The sequence below is a fragment of the Chamaea fasciata genome, unplaced genomic scaffold (assembly GCF_029207755.1).
Source record: "Chamaea fasciata isolate MVZ Bird 193981 ecotype frontalis unplaced genomic scaffold, bChaFas1.0.hap1 SCAF_7, whole genome shotgun sequence".
Taxonomy (NCBI): Eukaryota; Metazoa; Chordata; class Aves; order Passeriformes; family Sylviidae; genus Chamaea; species Chamaea fasciata.
The window spans coordinates 29959493-29970625 of record NW_027094092.1 but is presented as its reverse complement, the minus strand read 5'-3'; the positions used below and the strand labels follow the sequence as shown (position 1 = coordinate 29970625).

Genomic DNA, 11133 nt, shown 5'->3' with positions numbered 1-11133 from the left:
GAGCATCGCGGCCTGAGACGATTCTCAGGTCTCCAGCTTTCCTATTCGAGGCACATTTGAGGGATGATTAACAGATTATTTAAAAACGAGTGAAAGTCCCCCACCTTTCCCCGCTGTGACAAGGCAACAGGACTTCCACTGTCAAATGTGCAGTCTTTATGTACAAGCTTGAAAGAAAGGCCGACAGTTCATGAGATGACAGGGCACGAACATGGTTAAACAGGGACTTGCCAGTGACACACATAAAAGTCCAAGCATACTTTTGCTTTTTCCTCTTACGATTTTCAAGTTCTCCTCCTGTCTCTGTATCTCAGTAACTCCCCATGTCTTGTTGTTAATGTGAATTATCGTTACCACTCATCCAGGAGCTCAGGTTTCTTTTCTATCCTGTTACTGACCTTGCTGTTCACAGTGCTTTTACCTTTTCTAACCCCTACTCTGATTTTTCTCTCCCCTTCTCCCTGTCCCCTCCTCTGAAGCTGTCATACCAGCTGTCATAATTCCTGCTTACTTACTTCAATCCTTTTCACCTGCCATTTCAAACCTTTCTTCCCTCTTTTAAAGCCTGTTTCCAATTTATTGGGTTTTTTTCCACTGTCACTTCATCGATGAATTTCTTTCACCCTCTTTTGAACTTAAATATTTTCTTCTCCATTTCTGCAGTTCATTGTCTGCTGTTACTTTTTTTTTCCACTACAGGCCAGCTCACATTTCCTCTTCAGAGCTCCAGCCCATCCCTCCACCTGGTCTCTTGTGTCACAGTGAGGTCCTGGACATACTGCACAAGACTTCCAATGGATGGCAACTATCAACCACTCCTCCAGGCAAAGCAAAGACCTCAGTAGTGATTATCTGATGCCACTTGCTTTTTCATGTCCCTTAAGATTCCTTTGCTGCCCCTGTGAGAACAAGTTAATAGGTTTTTTTATAAATATAGTATCCACCTAGGAGCTCTGAAGATACCATGAAGGAAGTAAATTGCTTACTGAAAGATGGCACCTGCAATCCAAGCTAACACTCACTCAAAAACTGTGGGAGAAGGGAAAAACCAGAAAAGCAAAAGGAATTGGGATGGCAATTTGGAAGTCACACAGCTGTAGTTTTATATTACTGCCACATAAGTTGTGTGAAGTAATGACTGAAATGCATTTAAGGGAGCACAATACAAAGACCCATTAAGTCTCCGTATGCAAAGCCAACTTTCCAATTTATTGTGTATTTAGATGGCAAGGGACCAGAAAACTCTGCTTTAAACCTTGGGGAAAAAAATCAGAAGAGCTTGTAGCTAAGCATGGTACAGACAAGAAAACACATTTATGTAGTCACAGATGATAAAGACAAAGGAGGGAAAGAGAACCATTGGGAGAATTGAAGGTTGTAAGGAGAAGTCATAGAAACCTTCCAGTATCTGAAGGGGACCTTCTCGGAAGCCAGAGAGGGACTTTTCATCAGGAATTGTAGTGATAGGACAACGAATAATGGAAAGAGGGGAAATTAAGGTTAGATATTAGATTTTTTTTTCCTTTGAGAGTGGTGAGACACTGGACCAGGTTGCCCAGGGAGGTTGTGGATGAACCCTGGCAGTGTTCAAAGCAAGGCTGGATAAGGCCTTGAACAACCTGGTCTAGTGTGAGGTGTCCCTTTGCCAAGGTGGGTCGTGTAGAACTAGATGATCTTTAAGGTTCATTCCAACCCCTTAATACTCTGTGATTCCATGAAAACCCGTCTCTTCATCACGGCAAGAGACATGTGCAGCACCACTAAACCTTATGCCCTTTAAAACTCATACTCCGTAAACAGAGGAAGCAAGCAATGAATTATCAACCTGTGCAAACCGCAGGAACTGCTGATGTCATCGGGATTAAGGGAAGACGCCTGGCGCGGTGCAACCAAGCGAGACAAGCCAGCGGCAGCCCCACCCCGCGGCCAGCGCGGGCGCCGGCACTGCCCGGCAGGCGGCCCGGGCACAGCGAGCGGAGGCGGCAGAGCCTCCCCTCGGCTCAGGCTCCTCCCGCGGGCGGGCTGGGTCCCGCCTGCCCGGCATGGCGGAGGAGCGGCGGTTCCGCTCGGCCTCCGGGGTGCCGATCACGCTGCGGCGCCGCCAGCACAACGCGTCCTGCCGGGAGCTGGCGGTGCGCGGGCCCCGCCTGCAGCTGCGCTCGCTCAGCGCCGCCACCTCCGCCGTCTGGCTGGCGGCCTACGGGCTCTTCGCGCTCAGCGAGGTACCGGCCCCGCCGCCGCCCGCGGGCCCCTCCGCGGCTCGGGCCCGGCGCCGGCCGCCCCCTCAGCCCGTGTCCCGCCGTCGCACCGGGGCGCCCAGGGGAGTCCCGCGGGCTGGGTGGCCGCGCGTGTTTCCGGAGCAGCTTTGGATAGCGGCGCCCGGGGCGTGGAGGGCGGCCGGAGCCCGTGGGAAGGCAAGGCGCTCGGCGCCACTCCGGGGCATCCCCCGCGTCCCGGGAACGCCGAGCTGATGGGTGTGTGGCGGCAAAGGGAGAGCTGTGCCTGCCTGAGGGCCGCTGGCTGCCACCTGCTTGCCCCGGTGGCTTCTCGGGTGCCTCTTGGTTTCGTAGCCTCATGACAGATAGGGTAGATATATGTCTGGGTGCTGAACGATGCCTGGCACATGTTTGTGAGTACAAATAACACGTGCTCACTTGGAGAGATGAGTTGTGAGAATCTGGAATTTAGGAGGAGTTGAAGAAGGTGAATGATTATTAATCCCCAAAAGGAATTTTTCTGAGTGACTCGGAGAGCAATGCAGCATGAATGTCATCACTTTTCACAGTGGAGGCAGAAAGATGTTTGCTGTACAGATTTCAAAAGCTGCTGATTTCGAAACTAATGCTTTTGGATATATCAAAAGCTGGACCCAGACCACTTTTGTCCAGACTCAAGTCAGTAGCTTGACTAAAGAAGCTGGTCACTGTGACCCATGCTTTGACTGTTGCATATCAAATTTTTTCAGTAATCTTTTCTAAGAAATGAAGATAGAGGTTGCATTATGAGTCAGTTGTCAGGAGTTAGATAGGAAAAGATGGTTCATGTTCAAGTTTCATTTTCTATGAAAACATACACCACAGTCAGTGCTTGCCACCCCCTGCCCTCCTGGTTCCCTTTACACATGCTCTTGCAGCCTGCATTCAGATGACTGCAATTCTTCCTTTTGCCAGGAAGTCAGGTCTGAAACTCTCTTTTTGTGGATTTCAGTGTCTGTACTTCATGACTGTCTTTTTTCCCCTGTGATAACAAACTTTTGGAGAAGTCCAATGCACTTCCTGAAGCCATGGCTTCTTTAGCTCACACCAGTAGTACAGGCTCAGTTTGACTGGTAGGGCTATGCAGTTCAAGTTCTTTAGGAAGTGTCAGTTACAACTCTCATTCATGGGTAGGTGGCCTGCAGTTCTCTAAAACATGTCCCCAAAACAGGCTGCAGGTTGTGGACCTTTAGAATTATTACCAGGTCTTCAGATGACTTACTGGTGACTATAGTGTCCTCAGTTATATTTTAAAATGTAACAGCAGTCCCAAGATTGCAGCATGCAAAAGACATTGATCCTTAGACAAAGTACAGGATAAAGCAAATTTTCTTTGGATTGGTATTTAAGGCAGTAAGAGGGTGAGGCTTGAACAAGTTTAGACTGGCAGTTCATAATAAGAAAACCACCAGAGCAGTGTTTATCCTGAAGGAGAGTTCCTCCACTCTGAGATTGTTGGTTCTTGTAAACATTTGTCAGTGACATCATCTTTAGAAGTTGGTATAATAAACTCTCATTGAAATAACTGGCTTGTTTGGATTGAGATTTCTGCACTGAAAGTGGAATGGAATAGAATTTTCTTGCAGTTTTCCATTTCAGCTCCCAGTTCTTTTAGTGTGTACTGCAAAGACTGAGTTAAACCTCATTACAGATAGATCAGCCAGCCAGGTGAATAAAAGGACTCTACCTAAGTAAGAATGCTTTGCACCTGTAGCTTTAATATACAATTTACTGTGCAATTTTACTTTCTCTAAAGCTGTGTTAAAGTAACTATAAGACCAGAGTTCTGCCTTTTCTTGGCTTGTGTTACAGAACAGCATGGTGCTCTCTGCCGCCATCTTCATCACGCTGTTTGGCCTGATCATTTACCTGCACTTCGTGAAGATTGACCAGGAATCCCTGTTGGTCATCGGCTCACTCGGCATTCAGGTGACTTCATCCTACGCCTCAGGGAAAGAGAGCACAATCTTCATTGAGATGGGTCAAGTGAAGGATGTGGTTATCAATGAAGCCATCCATATGGTAATCATACTAAGTCTGTCTTCTTCTGTCTGGGCACACTCACATCCAGTGTATTTTCATGAGCATGATTTACCTGACCAATTAAACAGCACCATCCATGGCTTTACTGACATCAAGAACTTTATTGCAGATTTTTCTCCTTATTCTGTCATCTCTCTCCTTTAAAGGAGAACTCAAACCAAACGAATAATCTCAAAAAGTCAAATCCATGTCTTGAATAATGCCACTGGCATTGAGCTAGTGGGTTTAGTTCTTTGTGTTATGCTGTTCTTACAAATCCTGATGCCCGACTCCATATGTGGACAAGATGGAGATCAGAAGCTAAGACAACACAAACAATGCTTTTTTCTATTGCCAGGGTTTTCTGCAAAGCTCTTGTAGAAAAGCAGACCGTACCCTTCCAGCATGTGTGTGTTCTTTTCTGGTTAAAAACTTAACAGAAAAAAACAGGTAAAATTATTTCTGTATTGAGTGAAAGCTATTGATACAAATTTGTAGACTTCACTGTGATCTGGCAGGATTTGCCTTCAGCCCAGTGAGTTGAAATAGACCCTATTTCTGTGCTGACTCAGGCAGTTTGGCAGCATTTTTATACTCCAGTGATTTTTGTCTGTTTGTCTTGTAGCAAAAAGTTATCTACTACCTGTGTATCCTTCTCCAGGACCCTGAAAATCCTCAGGGAATATCTGACGTTGTGCCACTTTTTCAGGTGAGTTTGGCTGAATGGTGCTTGACTGAATCCAGATTGTGGTCTCTGTGTGTGCACCAGTTGTCTAAGGATATTTTTGTTCCACTACAGGTGGCTGATGAAAGTTGCCTTTCCCTGGCTGGGCTGCCAGGGTGGGTGGCATTTGAAGTCTCACAGAACGTTGTACTAGGAATGGGTATTTTCATTTGCTCTCCATTCAAACAACAGGGAGTTGTGTCAGTCTGAATCCAGCCAGGAGTTTTCATGAACGAGAAGTCTTTGGCTCACATAGGGTGCTGAGGGCTTGTAGAGCTTTCTGTGCAGTCCTGTGCTCAAGAGTTACCACCATAACCCTGGCACTGTACTGCTGTTGATTTTTCTCCCAGCTCTGTGTACCAAAAGTTCTCATAAAACCTCCTTGGCATTGGAATGACTTTCCCTGCCTGACCTGCTGACAAAGGTCATGGTACAAGCCATGACCAATTTGCTTAATGTATAATAACTTGTTTGTGTTGCTGTTACCTTGTCTCCCCTCTCTCTTCTCTTGCTAACATGTTGTGACTGTTCATAATCCCATTTTTTGAATGGATTTGCTTTGTGTGTGTTCATGCCTAACACAAAAATGCCTTTATTATTGAGGGGTGGTAAGCAGTGCAGAGATACCTCACTTCTTAGACTGCTGAGCTGTTCAGTCCTCTCTGTCCTTAATTCACCTGCTGCTGGTGACTGTTCTGTAATCTGCATACAGTTTGTGACTGGATACAGTCAGTCTTCAGCTAAATAGGAGTATAAATAGTCTATTCCATTGATATTTGCTCACTCAGTCCCACAGTCGTAAAGATGTTTAGTAACAGTAATATAAATCAGATATTTCTCATATAGACAAGGGAAGAAGTAGATTTCCTGGACATCAACAACTACTAAATTCCAGATAGCTGCATTCAAGTACCTGATTTAGGTACTATGTTAGTTATGCTATGCTCCTTTCCAGGTTCAAAGGGTCTGCCTGGCATCTGTATTGTTTCTTCTTCTTCTTTTTACCTTTCAACTCTGAACAGTTTTATTTTCATGGAAATACCTTAGTAATGGTAAAGTTGACTCCAGCAGCAAAGGAGGTATGGAACTCTTCCATTTTGAAATTCAGTACCTGTCTGTAATTATTTTAACATGCAAGTTAGTATGCTTGTTTTCAAGGAGCAATGATTAGTAACTTTATTGTGTCTCCTTCATTGGGTTTCTCTAAGCTATGTCAGCCTTCAAAAATACAATTTCCTGTGTCACTCAGCCCAGGAGCCCTACTGCACTGAATTGACCTTTTCTTCTCTAAAGCAACTCTTGCAAGGAGGCATTTGATGGTCTTTACACAGTAATCCTGTTTTGGGAGCTCAAAAGTTCTAAGATCATAGGGACTGTGGGACCGTGCAACTTTCAGTTCCTTGCTGGTTCTAATCTGGTCCAGGTAAGAATTGATGAAAAATCATTGTACTTTGACCACCACTTGCTGTTTGTGTAAAATCAATTGGTGTTTCAGTTCAGAGCCTGATTCTCTCTTGTTTGACTTCTAGAGCTCCAAGCCACGACTGGACTGCTTGATAGAAGTGTACAAAAGTTGTCAAGAGATCCTGCAGCAGATGAAGACAGCTCCACAATCAAATGAAATAAAATAGCTGAAAAAAAGGCAGCAGACTTTCAGCTGGACTCAGAGGGACACATGGAAAAGCATGCAAAACTGCCCCATGAACAGATCTTTTTAGGCTCAGACAGAAAAGGTTTTTTCTTGCCTCTCCAGAAAAGAATTATGGGGAAATAGGGCAAAGGGAGACAAGAATTTTTTACTCTTCCATGCATCTTAAAATCGTGCTAAATTTACAAAATAACCTTGGCTGGACTGCCATAAGTATGCATTATTTGGTTTTTATTTATCCCTTTGTTTGAAAAACACATTTAAAATACCAAAGCTGATGTGTGGGCTCAGCTGGTAACTTCCTGATTACAGGAGAATTTCAGAATGGCAAAACCACAAAATTAAACTGCTGCATTCAGTTATGTTTAATGAAATTAACATAAGAGATCTGAAGACTTACCTCTTCAATGATCTGCTTGAAAGAGTCCCATGGGATGGGGCCCTAGAGGGAAGAGGGATCTGAGAAAGCAGATTGATAGTCAAGGATCATTTCTTCTGAGATGAAGAACAGTCCATCCCAATGTGTAGGAAGTCAAGCAGAAATGCCAGGAAGCCTGCATGGATAAGCATGCTGCTCCTGGCAATACGTGAACACAAAAAGGAAGTAGACAGAAGGTGGAATTAGGGACAGGTAATTTGGGAGGAATGTAGCAACACTGTTTGAGATGTAGTTAGAAAAGCTAAAGCTCAGAAGAGATGAATCAGTTGAAGGATGTCAAAGGCAACAAGAAAGGTTTCAGTAAGTCCTTAACTGTCAAACACAGGGAAAATGTGAACCCATTGCTGAATGGGGCAGGGCCTGTTGACACAGCACATGGAAAAGATATGGCATTTAAAGGGCCACATCAGTTATTCTGAGAATATGAGGCACATGTTGAAAATGATAGTAATGACAATGTGAATAAAGTTTTATTGATCTGTGCTCTTGGTAGTAACAAAAAGTTGGGAAATTCTTCTTTGTTGATAAGCTAAAAGTTACTGTAACACTTAACTGGTATTTTTCTTTCTATATTCTATGACTCCATAGTAATATAAATGAGGAGACTGAAGTGTCAAACTCACAAGTTGACAGGAGCCTGGATTCCTGCTAGTTTTGCATACAATGCTGTACCATGCTTGTCCACATAAACTGTAAATGAACACTTGGCACCATATCATCATGCACTAAGGTAGACATAGAGGATTTGTGGGTTTGGTTTTTTTTTTTCCCACTGCGCCACAAAGTTTGAAAGACAGAGTTTAGCTCACGTCACAGGAAGTATTCTGGTTCTCCAAGTCAAAGGCAGCAGCTTGGGGATGTGCCACTGCCTTTTGTATCAGAAAAGAAAAGGTGTCTCAACAGAGTGGACAGTCATGGGCTCAAGAGTGTGCTGGGAATGCTGACAATGCTGTAAAAATCCCATGAAGTCCTCAGAATATGCACTGAAGAAATTACCAAGAAGCTGTGTCACAGCAGGAAGTCTGAAGGATTGTTTTATCAGTCTTTTGAAGGTGTGAACATCCTGTGCCCATGGTGTAGTCATCCACTGAAGCTGAGAGAAGATCAGCAGAGATAAACAAGGAATCAGTCTAGGGCAGGTTTGTACCGGCTATGGTTTGTGCGTGAATACCAAACACAATTTATGTTCATTTTTGTTTATATCAAGAACATTTTGGCTTTTAAAATACTTTATTTCATTCTGAGAATAATATACATTTAATTCATGGTTATTAATTAATGAGCTGAATTTTATTAGGAACAAACAGAAATCTCACAGTATCTTCCAGACAGCCTTTTACTTACACACAGCAGTTAGGAACACAAAGGCTTTTGTCATCTCATTCTATGCTGCATTAACAGTCATTGCCAAAAGCATTGATTAAAATAAAAAATCATTTTTTCTACCAAAGAATCATACAAAGTAGGTAACTGCACAGGGTGGGGTGTTTGAAAACAGGTAAGCTATAAATAGGAGGGGTATGTGCACCCATCAGAGTGGGGCAGTCCCTGAAACACTCAAGTATTGGTGAGTATTTTTAAGAAATAAGGAAGAAAATGTTTTGTGTATCGTGCTACTCAATTTAAAGTGCAATTGTGGCAGAAAATGAGTTTCAGGAGAGCTCCTGTTTATTTAACATCTCTGCTTCCTGTTTGCCCTGGTACAAGTCTCCTGAAGTCTCTGAGGACATGTGTGTTAGCACTGTGAGGAAATACAGCCTGTGAACTGGAGACTTCTATGCTTTGAGCATCCCCAGCACTGATGAGGGCTCCGACCTATTCTGAACGAGCTTTGTTACTGTTGGGATACCAGAGGCAAACTGTCAAACAGACCTTCAGATACAGGAGAAATTGTTAGGCACAGGTGATAGAGTGAGGAGGATTAACACTTTGTGTATTTCAAACTGACATAGCTATACTAAGATAATTGTGTGAGAGAGGGGAAACACAAACTATTATCAGGATACAGAGAGACTAGAAAGAAACTAAGGGAAAACAAAAATTACTAAATACCTCCTTGAAGTTATTTTCGGCTCAGAAAGCTTCCACCCTTTTGTGTACCTTCAAGGGATGGTCTTTAAATTCATAACAAGTGGATACATTACAGTATGTGAAAATCAGGTCACTGTTCATACAATCTTTTCCTGTCTCAGGTATGCCATACTGTTTCTATAACTCGCCATGGGATGGTTTGGGGTTGGGTTTCTTTTGGTTGGTTGATTGGGGTTTTTTGTTTTATATTACAAAAATGCTGATGAGGGATTGCTTAGAAGAATTTTTGTCTGCCCCCTGCTCTTCTGTTTTAGTTTGTGGCTTTGTACCCATCATAAGCATAAAAAAACCCTTCTTGATGTATCAGCTCCCTCATATGCATTAGCTGGATGTGTCAAGGTTGGTGGCAGGTACTAAGGGGTAAAAACACTGATATGGTTGGTTTGTTTATTTGCAAATAACTGGTTTGCTATTACTGACTTCTGTCTAGTGGTTGGATTCACACTGTTTTAATTTGGGAAAGCTGCCCATGAATGCATAATTATTATGAAGTTGGACATGGTACTTTTCAAAGTGCTGTTATTCTTCCTCAGCTGAACTAAATGAAGCAGATTTAGATTTTTTTATGAAGAATCACTATTTTTCTTTTATTTGTTTAAAATTAAATGACCTTCTCATAATGAAGTCCCTTTGAAACAGATCAAAAAAAAATCAAACCTACCAATGTTCTTTAGGAAAGTCAGAAGAACGTGAGTACACATTTGCTGACTACCTCCTCCTTGCTTAGAGTACATGAAGGAAGCAGGAGTTTGAAAGAAGCAGCTTCTGTCAAGTCAGAATGGCAGAGCTTGTCTGGGGAGATCTGTCCTAGTTGCTGAAAGACAGAAAAAGTACAAAGTTTGCTTGTCTTGTCTTTCTTTGTCCAAGATAATGTGCAGTTCCAAACACATCTACAACAGTGGTTATCAGAAAGTCTTTGAAAGTGCTTTTCTGGCAGTGGAGCATGTGACACACTGCTGCAGCAATCTAATGTTCATCTATTGCATAGAACAGCATCAGTTTCCAAAGTGTTTTGGTCCTGTAGGTGCCAGGGCATCCTCTGACACTGTTCCAGTCCCAATTGTTCTGAGTACTCAACATGCAAAGAGACCTTAGGCTTCCACCTTTATTTAAAGTTGAAAATACTCTTTAAGTACTGATGAACTGTAATTTTATATTCCCTATTTTGGATCTCAAATCAACCTTGACTTGCATCAGAATTATTCTTGTGAGTTTAATTCCTCTTCCTTCTCAGCAATGCCTTTCTTTCATGTCTGAGCAAGGACACAAAAGTTTTGAAAGCTGAAAATGGGAGGGATCAAAGAAAATGTATGTACTTGTAAAGGAAGGCAGTACAGTAGGAGATAGAAGAATGAGTGCAGATGTAGTGATTGGAGCACTGTGCAGGCAAATGACCTGAGGAATGGTATTTTGGATGGAATGTGTCATGGAAAGAAAACTCCTGCACAGTCCCCCAAATCATTTTTTTTTTTTTTAAAAGGAAGTACACCGCCTCTACATCTAAGGAACTTTGTCAATTATTATGGAAAAAGAGTCAGAGCCTGCATGAATCAGTGGTATACAACCAACAAAATCAGCTCATGTGAAACAAGCCCTTAAAGCAGGGTGGGCCCCTTTGTGCTTTGGGGCACGGAAGGGAAAAAGCACCGATTTTCAGTCTCCCAGGGCTTCTTAGCAGGTGTTTTGCTTCGTGAGGGCTGGGTGGAAGACAGCAGTGAAGGACTTGAATGATAGTTAATGTAGCTGGCAATCAGAAGTGTTGCTTCAACAATCTGGGGAAAAGAGAAAATTATTAACTGTAGGTCAACTAGAGGTAAGAATGCCCTTTGATTTTTAGAATCTATTGACTGCATAGCTTTTGCTATGCAGCCTAAATGGCTTTCTCCCATGGAATTGTTCAGTTTTAAAATAAAGCTCTGTCTTTAAGAGTTATGTAGAATAAGCCTCTTGTTGA

At 42.9% G+C, this 11133-nt stretch overlaps 2 protein-coding genes across 8 annotated transcripts in view; one reads left to right on the top strand and one right to left on the bottom strand.

Moving 5' to 3' along the window:
• Positions 1-2035: 2035 nt before the first annotated feature.
• PIGH (phosphatidylinositol glycan anchor biosynthesis class H) lies at positions 2036-7408 on the top strand. The gene is made up of 4 exons (XM_066188269.1): positions 2036-2222; positions 4068-4277; positions 4903-4986; positions 6531-7408. Exons 1-4 carry the CDS (start codon positions 2043-2045, stop codon positions 6630-6632), a joined length of 576 nt encoding a protein of 191 aa, XP_066044366.1. The 5' UTR covers positions 2036-2042; the 3' UTR covers positions 6633-7408.
• A 76-nt stretch (positions 7409-7484) lies between these two features.
• PLEKHH1 (pleckstrin homology, MyTH4 and FERM domain containing H1) overlaps positions 7485-11133 on the bottom strand; it is a 55405-nt gene continuing 51756 nt past the window's right edge. For 5 of the 7 annotated variants that reach the window (XM_066188257.1, XM_066188263.1, XM_066188259.1 and 2 more), the window contains one exon: positions 8357-10951. In XM_066188257.1, the coding sequence (XP_066044354.1) occupies positions 10775-10951 (177 nt within the window). In that variant the 3' untranslated portion in view covers positions 8357-10774. Of the gene's footprint in view, positions 8182-8356; positions 10952-11133 lie in introns of those variants that run through there. The other 2 variants (XR_010721907.1, XM_066188260.1) reach the window with 2 other exon arrangements.